Source organism: Myzus persicae, unplaced genomic scaffold (genome assembly GCF_001856785.1).
Source record: "Myzus persicae strain clone G006 unplaced genomic scaffold, MPER_G0061.0, whole genome shotgun sequence".
Lineage (NCBI taxonomy): Eukaryota > Metazoa > Arthropoda > Insecta > Hemiptera > Aphididae > Myzus > Myzus persicae.
Window position 1 is genome coordinate 258,734 of NW_019103422.1, and position 20,435 is coordinate 279,168.

The following is a 20,435-nucleotide window of genomic DNA, read 5'->3' on the forward strand; positions in this document are numbered from 1 at the left end:
TTTCACATACTCGAATTCAAATTCAGTTTTTTTAGATTTCAGTTGGCCTTCAACTACCCCTTTCTTTTGAATCACTCTACTAGTAGCTAAATCCAAAAACTGTTCAATCTCTTGAGGCCATCGAAATACTCGTGATTGCAAATGTATATCATCAACTATTAATGTTTATTCGCTTTGTAAAATAAAATCTCAAGAAATAAAATGGAATATTATTACTGTTGAATTCCGTGTATTCAAACAGAAACATTATGTAATCTCCTACAGTTCTCAGTTGAGCTTTCATTTTTGATAATGTAGAATCCCGACATAGTGTTACATAATTACTTAGTTCTACTAAATCTTCAGTTGTATCAGGCATTTCTGAGGACTTGGTGGACATTATCTCAAATGCACTGTTAATTCTGAAAAACATATTTTACCTACGAATATTATTTGTTACTTTTGTCATTATTTTATTATTATTTAGTATTTACACTAATAATAAAATATGATGTATATAATTTAGTATTTGAGCATAAAATTGTTTACCCAGAAATATTTTGCTGTGTTAAGTTCATAAAATATTCAAGAATTCTGTTCTTCAAACCCTTAACTATATTTTTCAAATTTGTATTAACCTCAGATACATCTAATTTCATTAAATTCAATTCCACTCGATCTCTAAGTTTAAGAATATCTTCATTTATAGTCACATACTTGATGACCCATTCATTAAATTCCTGAAAGATATAAGTAGTATGGTGATTTATGTTTCAATCAATTTACTCTTCAAAGTTTCTTTTGACATACACTTAATAATGGAAACGGGTCGCTTGCAAAAAATGTATTTAATGCTTTAGTTTCCGTACCATTTATCAAATAGTAATAGGTTTTATAATATGTTATGAAAGTTTCTGGACCTGGAAAATTGTTTTCTAAAATCTTACCAACTTCACACAACATTTTTTGAATTTCCTCCTCAGATTCGTAAATATTTTTTAACACCATTGTAGAATCACCTTTAAATTCTAGGAACATTTTTGAAATAATTTATTTACATTTTGTAGTTTATAATAAATTTGAATGATAGAAATTAATAATTATTTGATAGTTGTATTATATTACTTTTTATTAACAATTGTTCAACTCTTGGAATGTCTTCTACTGTTTTAATTATTTTTCGTGGAATTGACAACAAAAGATTTAAACATTCTTCACGTGTAGGTTCAAATGATATTTGAATTGAATTTGGGTTAGGAACTGCTCGAAGAACAAAAAACGGTAGACTTATGAACATGTTATCTTTAAATTCAGAATCTATTACATTTCCGTTCTAAAAAACAATTTTAAATCATATTAATATATCTAGCCATACATATTTTAACAAACTTTAAGTGTCTTAAACGCTAATTTTATACATTTAATTAGATACTCACATAAATATTATTATGCTTATGAGAAATTTAATTAAAATTACTATATAAAACCAAACCTAACCTTATATTTAAGAATTTCCTTCATGAAATGTTTCAAAGACTTAAAAACAATTTGTCTCAACTGTCTGGACATAGTAGCTGCTACACAGTCAAAAAACTTTTGAATTTGATACTTTGATGCTTTTATGCTGTGTGTTGGTAATAAATCTTTGTAACTATCTTTTGTTTTCATAAATAACTCAGCACATTCTACAATCCACCTTTTTGAATTACAAATTATACATATTGTATACATTAATCATTAACTACATAAAATATTTTATGTAATATAATTATGTAAATATACATTTAGATAGAATTTTTTTAAGGTAAGTCGTTCCATCTTATCAGTACCTACATTTTCTTTACGTTTGTACATACACGCAATTTATTTTATAGTAAGTATAATGTAGATAGATTCAGAAGCAAAAAATTACAACCTGTTTTCTAATTATTATTGTAGGTAATCATTTTAAAGTTTATGATAACTATTTTGTACACCTTTTTTAGCATTATATTATTTATATGTATGTAGGTACCGAGCTTGTACAATCTAGATATATATATAAGCAATTTTAAGCCTTTGATGACAACATACTGAACGTAGACAATAGTCAACTAAAAGAAATTTAGAATTGGTCAACCCTGAATCCATCTACAATGATAATCTACCTATAAAATAAAGAAATTTTCAATGAGCTCAAAGAATATTTATTGCTTATTGTTTATTTTTAAATCACAATAATTAACTGAGAAAACGTCTTACATTTAAAATATTTTTATAATCCATATTATTTAAGAAACTAGGTATTAAAGAAATGTCATACTCTTTTACTAATTTGTGCCGAAATTTTTCACATGATTTATCCAAAAACTCTTGTAAAGAACTTGGTTTTATAGGTATACCAACTTTTTTTAAATTTTTTATTGGAAAAATATAACCTTTAGAATACCTTTGAAAAAAAATATAATAATAACATAATATTATGTTTCAATAAAAAATACGTATAACTTGCTTACTTTTTCCATACATTATTCAACATTAAAATAGATTCACTAAAAATGTATAAATTATGCCTTAGATGTTCTCTTTGAATAATTGCTGTTTGATGCCATGGAATCGGACCTCTAATTTGCATTGAAGAATAATCAGATCTATAGTAATTTGTTATTCCAATTCTTTTTAATTCATCTGGATCCATTAGTATATAATCGAGGATTATTTTTTTGCAAGCAGTATCATAATTTTGGCGTACATCAGTTTCCAAAAATGTCATCAAAAAATGATACCTAATTAAAATTATTTTTTAAATATTTCAATATTGTAATAATTTTAAGTTGAACATAAAATTGTTTAAATCCTTAAATATTTGTAGCAAGTTTAATAGTTAATAACTATAACTTATAAGGTTAAATTCTTTTATAAAAAAAACTTACCAAAATGGATCTTTAATATTTTTTAATTGCTAATAACTCCCACTGAGGAACCTAGTATTAAATTTTCAACTTTTTCAACCTAGTGAAAATTTTTTTTTATCAACAATATTTAAAAAAAAATAGGAAATAATGAGAAAAATTATTAGCATTATTATTACTATCAAAAAAAAAAACCAAACTGCAGTCAAAAACTAGTTTTGCATAAGAACTCAGGTTATTTTTAGATTTGTGTTTTTTGAAAAATACTAGGCATTATCAATTTTTATCTCTCGAATGCACCAACTAAATGTACATTATCACTACTAAAAAAATTGTTTTACTGGATAGAAAATGCTACTAGTAGCAAATTGTAATGTATCTATATCTACCGTAATTTTTTTTTAGTGTTCTACTAAAAATCAATTAGTCAAAAAAGAAAAAATACCTAACCGGTCACCGATGAATGTTGAAATAAACCAGAATCATTGGGAAATCTTGACATACCTATTGCTTAAAATTTCACTATACGTCTGTGCGCGCTCATGTACCAGGTATAATGTCAGATAAAAAACTGTACAAGAAAGTAACAATAATAATATTATAATAATAGGTGGTACTATATCGTACTGGTTGATATAATATTTTGATAAATCGTATGACCAGACTCAACAACCTATGTCATACTATTTGTCTTAATAATTTTTTTTATAAATAGGCTACTATAAAGATGATGTTATAACTTATGAATCAACTATACACCAAAAATCAGTATTTACTATTTAGTGTATAAAGAAAATTAGCTAATTAATTATAGCTAACAAAGTCCATTGCAATGATCTTCTACTTCTAATTTTAATTTAGTGGGCAAGAGTGATGGAATTCTAAAACGAAGTTCATCTCAAAAAAATGATGGTAGACGGTAGTATAAATGTGAGCACTACAAAATGTCATGACTCATTTTGCCTGGTTGTAAAAACTGAAATTGCTGATAAAAATGGTTTGCTTCAAAAGTCTTCTTAAAGTTAAGTAATTATAATTTTTTCCCCCTTTTCACCAAGTAGCACGCGATTACGGGTCGTCGAGTATTTTTCGAAAATAAAAACGCGATGGCGGATGGTGACAATCTTCCCTGTATTTAAAGAAATAGGAAACAAGCGAGAACGACGGCCTTACATATATTATCGCGACCAATAATAATCCGAGTTGGCATAATTTGAAAATTATTTTTACAATCTTGCGAATGATGTCGCCGTCGTCGAGTACATTACCGAAATCCAGTGTAGGTAATAATATTATTTTTGGAAAAAAAAATATTTGGTATAGGGGCCGCAGTGAAAGAAATTTCATGACTATCCGCCTTTGTAATACTTGATTTCGAAGTTTTATTAAATCTTTATTTTCTTTATATTATATATTATCATAATAAACTATTGAACTTGATACATTTTTTTGGATTCATTTTATTACGTTAATTAAAATCATATATTTAAGTTTAGCTAAAAGATATATTATACTTCATTCATTGACAAAGTTCACTGGGTCAGCTGGTTAGTGGTTATCAACAGTATATTTAAAAAAATAATAAATATGTCAATGTCAATGTCAATAGAACACAACCCGCATATTGAGTGCCAATGTCAACATTCACCAAAATCATCAAGTAAATATCGACCATCACTAATTGTCCAGATTTTTCGATTTTTCAATGTTCACCAAGTCAGGTTCTGTTGTTCTACATTCACCGGTGACTACGGACAGCATTAACCAAACTGCGGACATTGGCAATAACATATATGTTTATCAGTGGTGTATCTTCAACTTTTTTCTGGGGATGGAAGGTCCAAGAATTTTCGGACATTTTTAAGTAATTAGGTTCTCTACAAAATCGATTTTAATTTTTGGTGTAACACTAAAACAAATAACCGTAGATACATAAAACTTTCACCGACTTCTGAATCATGTTAAGCCATTAAAGCGTATGAAATTTTCGGTTGTTAGTAGTGGCTTTTTTAAAATTAATGTCGATAAAAACATTTTCGCTCTGTCAAAAAATGTAAATGTAATTTAAGGTTCCTCGTAAGTTGTTGTGAGTGAAAATTAAAAAATAAAGTTGACCGTAAATAAATCCACAGTATTTTTATATGAAACTCAAATTTTGACAAAATACTTCAAAATCAAGAAAATTTGAAAATTATTTGAGTAAGAAACTCGTAAAAATTTTAATTCTATATCTAAGATTTGAAAATATAATTCAAGATTCCTCATAAGTTTGTCTATTTATATAAAAAAAAATTCCACAGGCAAGTCAAATTCAATTTTTATGAGCGTTTAAAGTTCAAATTTTTACAACATTGGATATTCACTCAATTTTTCATGGAACGATCTTCTTATTTTGTTGCACCTAAAAAATAGATACTTGAAATTTTCACAAAATGTTTGTTTTATCATTTCCTATACTTAAAAATTCGTTTTGAGCTGTTTACTAACATTTTCATTTTTCAATTTTTTAGCTTTTTTTCTGTAAATGTCAATAAAATTGTATTCGTTGGTTCATAAAGCTTGAAAATTTAAATTTAATGCAAGGTCCCTGATATACTGTTACAACAGCAGTTGAAAAATATTAAAAATACATAGGTAACATTATTTTTATAGGCATTTAAATTTCAAATTTTAACAAAATGCATCAAATTTAAAATTTAAAATTATTTCGTAGTTAAAATTTATAAAATGTTCAACTTTTATAGTTAAGGATTGAAGAATTAAACAAGATTCCACATAAGTAGATTATTCTGAAACCAAAAAATATATGAGCACAGTTTTTTTATAGTTATATGTTCAAATTTGAGCTAAATTATATTTATATTAAACAACCAAGAATACTGAATTAAGTTATTTTGTTGTAATTTAAAAATATTATTCATGGGTACTTGAAATACATTTAAACTTATAAACACAATGACTTTTTGAATGTAATTTTTTTAGCAAATATGAATTTAACCTTACTACTATAATGCCTAATAGTAAAATAAATTATTTAAATCACTATAATATCATCAAATATACAAGGAATATTATAGGCTGACAGACCGTCTTCGCTCAGAATCGTTTTTCGTATTCAATGATTTTATATCATTGAATTCAAATTTAACACATCCTTTACAATGACTTTCTATACCTAGCTTAAAATAAAATCATTACCCGGCTGCCGAGTTGTGTGCATGGGCGTGGCTTTGTTCCAAAGCTCTGCTCTCGCTTGCCGACTCGGAAGAGGAAGTGTCTATAATAAAGGGTCTGACCACCACCTGGTAATGATCTTATTTTGAACAGGGTATAGATACCTATACTGTTCAGCAGATATGCACTTACCCATTTTTTTGGGTTCTGAGAGGGGGTCCGTACTGGACCTCCCTCCCTTTAATACGACACTAATAATAATTGGTAACTAAATTAGGTACTACGTATATTAAACATTGTATAGTATTATACTGTTGTACCATTGGTAAAAGTTCTATTATACCTAACCTATATCATAGTTATTATAAGGGCAAGGATTTATATGCATTTGCATGTTTTTTTCATTGATAGAAATTGGGTTATTTGTAAAATTCTCTTAAATTTAATTTATAATCTTATCTTGTTCAAAAAACCTACATAGTTATACTTATACATTATTTTTGTTTTTTATTAGTGTAGCAAGTTTTACTCAATATAAATATATATTTATTATTTATTATAGTAATTATAATTAGTAGTTTCTATTTCAATTAGCTTCTAATTTCTATGTAAAAAATATTAAATGTTATGTAGAAATAAAAATATATTAATAATGCCTTATTATAAAACAATTTATAATAGAGCTTAATACTTAATAGGTACATATTCCTTTCAGAAAAATACTAAAACATGCACTTAGTTGCATGTTAAAAATAGCGACTCTTTATGATTCAAAATGTTTTCAATTCGTCATTTAATTCCCGGCGTAGTGATGTTCAAAACTTCCCGTGGCAAATTTCGGCGGATCGAATAAATCATATTATTTCACTAAGGCAATCAATCGTTATTTGTAAGTTATAGGTAAAGTTAAGCTTACTTTTTTAACAGATTCGGTTTAACACGATTTTGCTTTATGTTTGCCAACACTTGTTCTGGAAACGGATTGTAAAAATCACTAGTTATACCCTGGTGAACAAAATTCAATAACTAAATTAAAAGATCAAATACAATACTATGTATAAGAATATTTTTTTCAATATTAGAATATTTGATTCATTATTTAAAAATTAAAATTTATACAAATTACAAAATTTTTTTGGGATTCGTTTATAAATGTATCTAAGACGTAAAATATTTATTAAAGTTGCCAACTTCCGATGGCTAGAGATTACAGTTTTGATTGTAAATGAAAAAAAATTAGGCATAATTGTAAAAATAATTCATTCAATAATATTATATAATTACATTATGTTTTAAGAGATTAATATTATTTCATATCAAATTTATCATTCACATGTGTATTACGAAATCTTAATACACTGTCGATTGAACTGTTTAGGACAATATTACATTATTACATTTCAATAATTATCGACACCAAAGATGTCAGTAGAACGAGTGTTTATTTGCGCTATTCTAAAATAGAGTAGCCAGACATACCATTGTACCTATACGAGAAAGTACAGTAGGTATTTCAATAGTCTGTCCCGTTGTCCCGACATAATATAAGGTTCCAGAACACTAAAATATCCCGTTTTTCAAAATATGTAAAGAAAATAGCTTAAAATTAAAAATAATATAATTTTTATCTACTTATCTGTATTAAATATTATAATATAATATATTCAAAATATCATCTCACTCCGTTCAGATAGTATGCAATTGTTTCGTTGTCTTCTTTACTTATGACGATTTCAATGTTTTTCTCTCTCCTCCACATATCTTTAAGTATATTAAGCTGTTTGTCAGGACTCATAGCAGTACAAGCTTCAAACGATGAACCAATATAACTGGCAAAATAAAATAAAATAATATGTATAAATAGACATGAAAACATTTTTAATTAAAATTAAAAAAATTGGCAATTGTACCGTAGCTAGGTGTTTAGAGGAGTTTTTGTATTAGATTATAGATACCTATGTTAAATTTGAATTCATTGATATAAAATCATTTGATACCTATGAAGTACGATTCTGAGCGGAGACTGTCTGCCAGTCTTTATTATGTAACTAAATATATTTTATTATATTATTATTGTGATCAAAGCAATTAATTTATTATTAGGTATAGTATTATAGTATTTATACTACAATATAGGTTACATTAATTTTTGACGAAAAATGTCATTGTGAGTATAAAATATAATACCTAGTATAGTTTAAAAGTTTCAAGAACCCACAAATAATATTTTTAAATTACACCAAATAATAACTAAAATCATTATTTTTCGTTTGAAATATTTAATGTCGTCCAAATTTAAACTTATAAGATAGATTTCCATAAAAAAAACTATAGGTACTTATATAATTTTTATATTTTTTGGTTACAGTATAAAGTATTTATTTAAATTTTTAATCCTTAGCTATACAATTGAACATTATATAAATTTATAAATACAAAATAATGGCTAAAACCGAAAATAATTTAAACATTCTCGAGATTTTGATGAATTTTGTCAACATTTGATTTTATAATAATAAATACTATAAAATATAAATACTTATAAAGAAGGCGTGACAACGGATTTTTAATACTCATCAGCTGATACACTAAAAACTTATGAGAAACCATGTATTAAATATTTAAGCATTTCGACCAAACACAAACACATTTTATTGACATTTTAAAATTTAAAAATGATTAAAATAGCTCATAATAGTCAAAATATTTTGATAATTATATTATGTATAGAAAATAAAAAGGTAAACATTTGGTGAACATTTCAAATACTCACAGTTAATAATTATTTAATTACAACAAAATAAGAAAATCGTTTCAAACGCTCAATAGATATTAATTCGACTTTCTAGTAATTTTTTTTTTTGTTGAAGAAAGGTAAACTTATGAATCATGTATTAAAATTAAAATTTTTTAATCTGCTTATATATAAATATAAAACATTTTATGAATTTCTAACTCAAAATAATTTGCAAATTTTAGTGATTTTTATGATTTTTGTCGAAATTTTTATTTCAAAATAAGCTCATTAAAAAATATTGTTGATTAAAGCATAACTTTCTTTTTATTTTTCACTAACTACAACTTATGAAGAACCTTGCATTAGTTGCATTAAACTTCCAATGTTTTCGACCAAGCAGACATTTTTTATCGACAATAATAAAAAAAAAATAATAAAAATATAAATTTCCTTAAGAACTCAAAAACAGTCATAATATGTTTAACATTTTATGGTAAAAAATTCTAATATAAATATTCGGTGAAAATTTCAAGTATCTATTGCAAATTTTTTAGAGTTACATCAAAAATCAATGTCGTTTTTGTCAAAAAAAAAAAAATGTAAAAATCTCATTTGTTCCGACGCTTTTGAAAACTATTGGGAATTTTCAACTTTTGACCACCCGAAATACTAGTTATATTCATTTTACAACATGAAAAATGTTGGAGTAGAAAATCGAAGCATTTTTTCTGTACCAAAAGGTCTCAAAAAACACATTGTTATAAAATCAATACGTTCATCGCTCTGCTCAAAATCTAAAATGTATTAGTCGGCAATTGGCATTAGGTATATGGGTAATATATACCTATAATAATTATTATTATGTATATAGTTAATTACTTTGAAGGCAATTCTGGTTTTATCATAGCTTTTTCATTTTTCATTTTCTTTTCAATCATTTTTTGTTTCCTCAGATCTGCTATATCCCTGTAATATTTTCCCGACAACAAATCCTGTAAAAAGAATAAATAATGCGATGCAATGGTACCTATAGGCCGGAGATAATAAGATGAATCAATATGTAGTTTTGACAACAATATGTTGTGATTTTATATTGTGGCTTCTACTGTATAATACATAAAATATAATATATATATTGGTTTACCGCTAAAGGCACGACGCCGGTACATTTGTAATCATTTGTGGGTTTTGTCTTATGTGGTTCGGATTCGCCTTTTTGCCGTGTACGATTTAATAAATGACGATCTTCGTCTAATATTTTACAACTAATAGTCGTTTCCCGTGACTTGTTGATTTTTCGTAAAGTCTTTTCGAGGGTTAGTCTATAGTTGCGTCCAATGGACATCGACGGATGCATCAGATGATCTCGATGCTATAATATAAGTAAATATTATTAAAAAACATCATAAAACCGTCGTTCAAAACAAATTATAATAATTTTGTATCGTTAATTAAATATAATTTTACACTGATTGGAACACATTTAGTCCAAGTATGACTACAGAACAGCGGAGGGTGGACGCCATCCGTTGAAATCTCTTCCGTACACTTTTCCGAGTTTTTAACATGGCATTTGTTCATTTTTAAACGAGTTTTTTTCATTTTGATATCTTATGAATAATTATACCAAACACATATTACAATTATAATAATAATGTACACTGCAACTGATCATACAAAATTATATAATGCACAACTACGACAACTTGCTAAACTACATATTTTAAATGGATAATTATTGTAATATTCAACGAATAAACGTGCTCGTGTATAAACTATAAACGTGCCTACACCGATGGATAAGTATTGATCATCGAAGTAGAAATATTTAATCTTACCATTACAAGTATAATGCTAAAGTAATAAGTAACATAGGTAGGTACCGGCTATACACATGAGTTATCGGGTGCCTTGGAAACCAAAATCGATTTATTAAATGTATAAGACTGCAGCTATAATGACTAAAAACACGATTTAAAAAAGTATAGGTATCAAATCTATTTAACCATAATATTATAATTATTATTTTTATTAACTGTTTGAACACATTAATTGATATACAATAGCCACATATATTTAAGTACCTATATGTACTAATGTATTATATATACTATATAATATGTAGCTAATACGTGGGTAGGTATAACGTAGGGGGTAAACGTAGGTGCCTAATTAAGAGTACATATACAGTAGCTATACATATAACAATTTATATATTATGTATATAGCAATATTTCAGCATTTATTTATGTTAGTTATGTTTTAGTTATTATTTATTTATTGATACGAGTATTTATAACCGGTGAACTGTTGAATCCGGTATTCTTTAAAATATCTAGACCTAAACGTATAAAATGTATCAATATACCTACTAGGTGTCTATAGAACTTCAAGTTGGAACTCGGAAGTGTATAAAATTGATATAAAGTTATTCATTACAAGTACCTATGGAATATATAAAAAAAACTAAATCGGCAGAAGTTGGTTTCATGGTAGGTATACAAGTACCAGTAGACTCACGGAGATGATCGAAATGTTATAGCTGTTGTTGTAGAGACGAACACAAAATAAAACACATAGGATTATATTATAACATGTAACTATTTATACTATAAAGCCCCCCCCCCCCCGGATATCCGCCAATGATTTATAGATTATAGTTATTAAGTCATTTATATTTTATTACCTTCCTATTTAATATCATTTTTATATTATTTTTGGTAACAGTTGATGGGTATTATAATCATTCAGGCTGTTAGAACTTTATATTCGAGCTTCGATGACTCAATTCACAATATGCTAAACGAATTTAGTAACAATTGACAAATATTTATGGAAAATATCATTTGTTTAACGGACAATAGCAACAGTTCATGGAAGCTGAAAAAGATTAAGTCTAATGCACATGCAACTCAAAATGTCAATCCAAAAAATAATTTTGTGTAAAAAAAAATATTTATTAGGCATTTTGATGTCGGCAACTGTATGCTGCGATAAATAAATAAATAATATTAGAATATGTATTAGATTCTGTGATAAGACTTTAGATAAAACTATTTAGGTCTCTCAGCATCGAAAAGTGAGTCGTATAATCTGATGATATTTAGTCTTTAATTATGAGAATATTGTATACTTAAAAGTACCTATTATATATATAGGTACATAAATATTAAATAATAGCTTGCTTTTGGTAAATTATCTTTCAATTATTTATGCAGTATAGTCGTACCTACATGCAGGTAAGTACTTTAACATTCGATACAAGATTTTTTTCCGTCAACCTATATAAAGGAGGTTTTACTCAGTTACTTATATAATATTGTTGTTGTATGTACCTAATGAGTTATTATTTTATTAGTTGTAAATAATTTTGTGTTAACACATTATAATACAAAAAAAAGGATAAGAAAACCCTAATATTATTATTTTTAATGTTTAAAATTCGAAGAAAAATTCGAAAAATATTTAATTTTTAAATCCTGATTTAAAAAAAAGCTAGAATTTTACCTCCTCTTTAGTACCTAATGGCTAATACCTTGTCCAGGGCCCCGCAATACCTAGCGCCGGCATTGCCTAGGTATACTTTTTAATTATATTTCAGATAGGCAACAGTGACTATTTTAAGAATGTATTTAGAATAGTCGTCGGCCGATATCGCTCAGTCTCAGCTGTCGAGGCGTTCTTCCTTGAGTACCTAGGTAGGTAGAGGTAAACTCGTATTTATTTTCAAGTAGGTAGGTACCTAAAGATCATGACGGATTAAAATATGTTTTCAGAAGTTTTATCCGAATACTATGACAACAGACAAATTAATAAAACTGGATACTTGGTACAGTTAATTTGGCAGATAAAAAAACGTAGATGGTAGGTGTAGAACTTCGGAACTCAAATGTCGTTTTGTATTATCATCAATAACATCCTTATAGACGAGCGTCTCGGGAGCAAAATTGCGCAACCAATCAGAGGTGTTCACATTGTAAGTACTAAGTTTGTAACTAAAATAATATCAATATATTATATTATATTACCATTCACCGCATATTACAATTTACAATATAAATTATTATCATGTTATAATTTGTATAACGAATGATAAGAAATGTGATTTTAACAAATATTGATAAGAAATGTGAACACCTCTGATTGGTTGCGCAATTTTGCTCCCGAGACGCTCGTGTTATAATCATTTCTGTTGTTATCAAAATACGGTAATCTTTTATACCGATTTTAATATTTCAGCAGTAATTTTTTTTTTGGTCGTGAAGCAATCGCAGTGTGCCAATGTTGAACTGCCTAAGATTCTTGACCTCCGATATTATAAAACTTCTTAGTAAGTTTATTTCATATTTATTTAAACAAAGTATGATTATAATTTATAGTACAGCTTTAAAACAATCAAATCAAGTATCAACATGTTGTAATTCGGACTTAAGTAATAGTTCACTTGGTAATTTTTGTATTATATGTTGTTACATACCTATTCAGTAATATATTTTTCATCTGCATCATTAGTAGAGATCATAGAAAAAAACAATGTATTATAAAATGTGTTAGTAGTTTCATTAGTTATAAAATTGTAACTGTTTTAATATTTGAAAGAATAGTATAATATTGTACATTTTCCATTCAAAGTTTTCCATTAATTTTGAATATCATTATATTTTAAAACAAAATCCTTCCTAAAGTACAAATTACAATTTTCTACCAATAACATCTAACTATAATGAAGATTGAAACATTTTCTCTGCTATACAAAAAAAAAAACCCCATAATTTGACAATGTATGAAATTATAGATTTCAGTCCTTATTACAGGCTAAAATGTGCAATCCTGCGAGCTCAGACAGATCGTAAACATGGTGGAAATAACACCAAATAGGGAGAAAATGTTTTAAAGCAAGTCACAAAAGTCTTTTTCTACCAAATATTTAAAACAAAATTCCAGGATTCACTATTCAATTCAGCAATAAATTATCAATTCACTCCACAACATGAAAATTTGATCGGCAAGATTGAAAAAGGTACATGGCTCCATTTTCAAACCTTTGACAAAGATAAGACTATTGCACAGTGCGTGAGCTCATAAAAAAACAATATTATAAAATATTTTATATGAATGCCTAAAAGTAAGTAATTTGTTATACAATTAATTAAATAAAATAGTAAAAGTTGATGTGGCAGGAACAATAAAAGTGATTGTGACACACAATGTACTTTTTAACACAATAAAAAAAATAATACCCAATCGTAGGTTATTAGGTATTATGATTCTTAATCTATGATTACACACAACAATAACTATATAATTCTAATTAGCTATTAATTGTTGTTTCTCATACATCAAAAATAATATTTAAAAACAAGCATTGGTAAACACAACTGTCAATAATACCTACAAATTATATTTTGAAACAATGAGATACCACAAGGAAAAAAAAAATTACATCATGGTAAATTTTTCTCCAATCTTTTGTCAGTGTTCATTGTAATGATTTTGATACCTATTTATTTTATTTATAAGGCAATCATACCTCTAATATGTGACTAATAAAAGAACAGTCATATACAAAGAAAACAAGTGCTCTCTTCTTCATTATAGTTCAATGTATTACAAGCCTGTACGTAATCATGAACTAAATTATTAATTCATATTTTCTGTTGACTAAATGTAGTACTATTGTGCATTACAGTATTACATATGAATTACATTCAGCTCTTTTTCCAATTTCTGGTTCAATCACTGTCAATGATATCTCAGGCATAACATTTTGTATAGATATCCGACCTACATTGAATCATTTATGTGATGTTTCTATTTAATTTTTTAATTTTGTCACAACTATACCAAGGAAATACAATGAGATATAGTACATATTTTTTTTTTCATTTTTACTTTAGTGTTGATTGTAATGATTTTAATATTTATTTTTTTATTCTAGATCTTAAGGTGATGTTACCTCTAATACATGGCTAATGGATGAACGTTTGTTAAAGAAGTCCACTGCAAGAGCGGTTTCTATATTTTTTTTTCCTTGAACCTCATCACAAACAACTAAACTATGATTTGTAAGTCACACTGTATGCAACTGTGGCGATACATTAGGATTTACTATGTACTAGATTAACTCTAGAATAATCATTTTATTCTAACATAATAATGTTATTAATAATATAAAAAATAATAATGTTTTTTTTTAAAAGTCTGTTATACTCTTTGAATTCTATGTACAAAATAGTCATCTAACATTGTCCATTTAAATGTTTTCATGTGAATTTGCTTTTTGATTATACGTTCATTTTTAAGTTTTCCGTCATAGTAGTTTAATTTAACTTTTGTACAACTACATAATTATAAATTATTTTCGACAGTTCTAAGTTTGTCTCTTAAAAGTTAATCATATTTTGCCCATCATTGTTTATTATTGCTTTCTTTTCATGTTAATCATTATTGCTCCAATGTAATACAAACTTTAAGAGTAATAATAAAAAATGTGTTAGGTATTCCATCTAATTACTCAATATAGTACTTCTACTCGACAGTATTTCATAAGATTTTTATTTTTTTTCTATTGTTTGGTACATACTCCTGACTTTTATTAAATCATTTATCTGATATTTCTCTTTAATTTTTAATGTTTTCTATAATATAAAAAAAAACAAACATATATAAAATGTAAGTATTTCATACTTTTGGATGGTCATGTGTGAATAAATATATTTTTGAAACATAAAAATGTATAAAATGTCATTATGTTATTGATTTAAATAATGATACAATCAACCTTTTCTAGCTCACACTTACATTTTCTATTTTTATTTCATACGTTGAATAATGACTCTCAGATAGTATTAAATTTACAATTTTCATACAACTTTATTGTCATAAATAACTCTTCAATAGTTATGTGTTTGTTACTTATTAGTAAATCATTTTTGTTAAATATTATTTGATGTTTCTAGTTATTTCTATGTTATTCATTAAAGCTCAGTGTATTACAAGCCTGCAATTATTTATGAAGTAAATTATTCCTTCATATCTTCATGTGTATACAGTATTTCATATGAATTACATTCAGTTTTTTGTTGGTATTTCATTTTACTGAGTATGAAGGCTACTCATTGTTTGTTATTTAACTAAATATATTATTGATACCTGATTTGCTATTAGTGTAACTAATTACCAATGCTATATTCAAGATAATAGTTTACTGATCTAATGATAACCACTTTAAAATTTTACCGATTGAATTTTGGTTTAGATAAAAAAAAATGTGTTACATTTATAACTTTTGATATATACCTATAAATATAATAGCAAATGTAATATTTGCTATGTTGCTTGTTAAGTGTTGATTTATGAGGCTTTTATTGTATTCTGAATATCCGTATTAATTTTAGTATAAATTTCAAACCATAATTCTTTAACAACACTAACTAAGAATGTTTATGATATACCTTTAAATTTCCAGAGTTCAATTGATCCTAACTTCTAGCCAGTACATATAAGTTAATGTACCCGTGAATTCGGCTATACTATTACTAGTTACTTCCATGTAAAATTAATTCAATATCTTTACCTGGATAAAATAAACATATATATGTATAAAATAAATTTCAAAATAAAACCATTTACATAATATTAAATATTTACACAATATATTATTAATTTTATTTATTATTCTTATAATATTATCTTCATGATTCAATACCTAATACAATAATTGTTTAGTTGTAGGAATCCATCCAGATATTTTTTAATTTCCCAGTACAAGACATGACCAATGAGATTGTAACTATACCGAGTACCAGTCGATGATATTAAGTTTATAATATTTGTGCTATAGAATACCAATTATTTGAATTATTATTACAAATGTTTAGACTAGTGTAAAAACAATGAAGATAGTAGTATTTAAGAATAGTTATATGATGTTATTAACTATTAATCTACTATAGAAGATACAGTAGTTGTATTCCATTGTCCACTTGTCGAATTCGAATGATTTGCAGAAGTTGTATTCCATTGTTCGGTTGTCGTATTCCAAAGATATAAAGTTGTTTGATTTGCCGCAGTAGTTGTATTCCATTGCTCGCTAGTCGAATTCGAATGATTTGAAGAGGTTGTATTCCATTGTTCAGTTGTTGTATTCCACAGGTATGAAGTTGTCTGATTAGCTACAGTAGTTGTATTCCATTGTTCGGTTGTTGTATTCCAAAGGTATGATGTTGATTGAGGAGCTGCAGTAGTTGTATTCCAATGTTGGCTAGTTGAGTTTGAATGATTTGAAGAGGTTGTATTCCATTGTTCGGTTGTTGTATTCCAAAGGTTTGAAGTTGTTTGATTAGCCACAGTAGTTGTATTCCATTGTTCGGTTGTTGACTTTGAAGGATGAGGTGTTGTAGTTCTATGATGTATTGGCCAAAAATGAGCAAATACCCCTGATAGGTCCTTGTAAAGTTAACATAGAAAAATGAAATAAATAATTAAATGATAAAATAATATGTTGACTGTAAAATAACAACTATTAAATTTAAAATGTGCCTAATATGAAAGTACCTCCAAAATGCTAAAAATTACTATTTACTTCTGTTTAAAATCTTCTGATTTATACATGAAGTAGGTCAATGGCGGATTGTTTCTAATAGGGCCATCAAAAATGAGATCTCAACGAAAAATAAATAAATAAATTAAAAACAATTAATCTGATGTATTTACTGCAATATTTTGAAACTATATAAATAATTACAATACTATAAAAAAACTACTTCAAAATAATTTTGAGTTTTTATGTGCATCTACAAACTTGTTTATTATTTCATCAATATCTAGTGACTTTGCTTCACGTTTTTCAATTGATATGATGCTTAAAATTGTAATATTAATGTCTAGTAAACTATTTTCTAAATAAGTATTTACTTGTTGTATTAATGAAAATGTACGTTCACATACATCTATACATCTGAATAGTATAATCATTAATCATAAAACATATTAATGCCATTAACCGTTATCGTAGGTTTGTAGTTAGGTAATAACTAATAACGAGTAATATACTTTCTGAATACTTTGTAATAAAACCAATACAATTTTACAAGTAGGAGTATTATTTATGCTAAAAGTACTATCAATAGTTATAATATAATATATATATTATATGTATACTTCTATATAGAAGTATATTAATCTAAATATTCTAAATCACATACAGTGAACAACATACAAATATGTACCATTATTTTCTGCTTATGAAATTTAGCATATTATAATGTCCATGTTGTGGTAGGGCCACTAGTATGGTCCCTGCCCCCTGGCACCTCCACTGAAGTAGGTACAATTTTAGATTCTGAGCAGAGCAATATTAATGATATTAAAATGTTGTTTTCTTGTGTATTTTCTCCACATTTTATTTTTAAAAAAATGCCTAAATATTCAATTTCGAAAGTGGTTTCTGATAGAAAATAGGAAAAGGTTTATGTACTTTTGGATATCAATTTCAAGTATTTTCAAAAAAACTAAGGAAACACTAAAGAATTGAATTGTGAAAAAATAGTTGTAATTTAAAAAATAATATTCCTTTGTAGAGACTTCTATCTTCGACAGGCTTTTTGTTTTAATACTTACATTTGTATTTATTATTCACAATTTATAAGGAGCTATTGCCTATTTATAATACACCGCCTTTGCTCTTTGTTAAGTAAGTATATATGTATTGACCACTGGTATTAAACATAAAGATACGACACATTAAATAGAAATAGAAATCTTTAAATATATGTTACGGGCAATGTATACAATGTCCGAGGTATATTGGGCAATGTAAATTGTGAAGTATTTATACAAATAATCTGCATAATATTATTATATCTAATCAATGATATTATATACTAATTTAATTATACTCGTTTATATGGTTATTTACATAAGAGTATTACAATTTTTTTTTAGTTAATTAAATTTTAAATGTATTTAAAGGTAATGAAATAAAATATTATGTGCATAATGTTCAGTTATATGATATTATACATAAAGTTAATTTGTCAATTGGACATGGAGGTAGAAATAGAATGGAACACGAGATTAATAAAAAGTACAAAAATATAACTAGAAATGTAATAATGTTATACTTAAATAATTGCGAATCGTGTAAAAAGAAGGGAAGTACAGCTAAAAAAGGGTTGGTTGTAAAACCAATCATATCTTCTGAAATCAATTCTCGCTGTCAAATTGACTTGATCGACATGCAAGCACAATCAGATGGCGATTATAAGTTCATATTAGTTAATTAGTTTATCAGGATCATCTAACAAAATATATTATGCAGATTATTTGTATAAATACTTCACAATTTACATTGCCCAATATACCTCGGACATTGTATACATTGTCCGAATTTTCCACTTAGCCCGTTACATAAACACTTTTATTCGTACAAACTTCTTCTAATAATTTATAATACAATTAATGCAATTTTTTCAGTAAAAATTAATTAAAATTAACATTTGTAAAATATATTAATTAAATTTTTTTTTTATGATTTAAACTTGTTGCAAAAGTTAGTTAACTTGCCTCTCTTTGCAAATTAGCTACTTTCAAAATATATAATTAATTTTGTTAGTTTTATAACTTACCTTCAGTTGTTTGACGTTAATTTCATTCGCTTCAACAGTAGATTCAAAACACCAAAGAAGTAAGAACGCCACCTATTAAAATATTATAAAATTTAGACACATATTATATAAAACAGTGGTTCCCAACCGACCCAACCTTTTTGGTACTATGGACCACTATGAGAACTTTCGATACGTCACGGACCACCTCAATTGTATACCTTATTTTTCTTACAAATAAGAATCAATTTTTTTTCACATATTTTAGAATTTTGATTATTATTACGCGAATAAGAGGCTTTTAAGAACATGGTTTTCACTATGTAATATAAATTTATAAAGAAACGACGTACTATACACGATTGTCAATAGTTAGTGTTATGCCTCAAAGGAAAATGAAATTATTAAAATATTTTTACATTTTATAAGAATGGCTCGCGGACCACCTGGCAATGTCTCACGGACCATAGGTTGGGAACCTATGATATAAAACATAAATAATCATAATTGATAACTTAAAAATAAATTTATTTACCAGCAGGTGAATATATTTCAGCGAAAAATTCATATTGTAATAAGTATGTAACACAGTCTGTTATTTCAATGCAATAATAGAATGTAAAATGAATTTTATTCAATCTTTCACAACTATTTATACTAAATTCTAATTGACAAACTCATATGGGAGATATGTGGTATACTAAGTAATTGAATTAGTCATCTTAAACATTATGAAATAGTGCCAGGGGATTTTGGACAGTCTATTAATGAATCAATTAGTAATTAAATAGTACATAATGAACATTTATAATCAGATAAGTAGGTGCATACTCGAAAACTACATAATACTACATGAAGCTTTCAGATTTGTGCAAACATTACTCATTCAATTGAATATTAATCCAAAAAATTTATTTAGAACACTATGAATTTGCTGAATTTATCAATAAAAATATTTAAGTACAATGTGTGTATATAATCTGAGCTATAGTTCAGTGATAAAGTTGCATTGTTCTCAAAATGTTTTTTTTATTTTGTGGATTTCAA

The 20,435-nt window shown here is 26.5% G+C and overlaps 2 protein-coding genes and 1 long non-coding RNA gene across 7 annotated transcripts; 1 reads left to right on the forward strand and 2 right to left on the reverse strand.

The window, feature by feature from the left end:
* Window positions 1-83: 83 nt before the first annotated feature.
* LOC111034483 (dynein heavy chain 3, axonemal-like) lies at window positions 84-10,423 on the reverse strand. Its single transcript, XM_022315749.1, has 12 exons — window positions 10,249-10,423; window positions 9,926-10,153; window positions 9,661-9,773; window positions 7,726-7,873; window positions 6,961-7,049; window positions 2,475-2,744; window positions 2,282-2,407; window positions 1,477-1,675; window positions 1,105-1,312; window positions 790-1,007; window positions 529-719; window positions 84-401 (listed from the first exon to the last, which is right to left on the reverse strand). Exons 1-12 carry the CDS (start codon window positions 10,381-10,383, stop codon window positions 152-154), a joined length of 2,175 nt encoding a protein of 724 aa, XP_022171441.1. The 5' UTR covers window positions 10,384-10,423; the 3' UTR covers window positions 84-151.
* A 2,551-nt stretch (window positions 10,424-12,974) lies between these two features.
* LOC111034498 lies at window positions 12,975-15,092 on the forward strand. 4 transcript variants are annotated; one of them, XR_002604547.1, is made up of 5 exons: window positions 12,975-13,111; window positions 13,596-13,801; window positions 14,302-14,398; window positions 14,471-14,647; window positions 14,720-15,092. It is a non-coding gene; the product is annotated as an uncharacterized LOC111034498 (long non-coding RNA). The 4 variants fall into 4 exon arrangements; XR_002604549.1 differs by lacking the exon at window positions 14,302-14,398; XR_002604546.1 differs by lacking the exons at window positions 14,302-14,398; window positions 14,471-14,647 and having other exon boundaries at window positions 12,976-13,111; window positions 13,596-13,906.
* Window positions 15,093-16,583: 1,491 nt separating this feature from the next.
* On the reverse strand, window positions 16,584-20,039 carry LOC111034497 (agglutinin-like protein 3). Of its 2 annotated transcripts, XM_022315763.1 has the most exons (4): window positions 19,924-20,039; window positions 19,410-19,481; window positions 16,981-17,229; window positions 16,584-16,917 (listed from the first exon to the last, which is right to left on the reverse strand). In XM_022315763.1, exons 1-4 carry the CDS (start codon window positions 19,954-19,956, stop codon window positions 16,723-16,725), a joined length of 549 nt encoding a protein of 182 aa, XP_022171455.1. In that variant the 5' UTR covers window positions 19,957-20,039; the 3' UTR covers window positions 16,584-16,722. The 2 variants fall into 2 exon arrangements, with proteins under 2 accessions (XP_022171455.1, XP_022171454.1); XM_022315762.1 differs by having other exon boundaries at window positions 16,584-17,229.
* Between the last annotated feature and the right edge of the window lie 396 nt (window positions 20,040-20,435).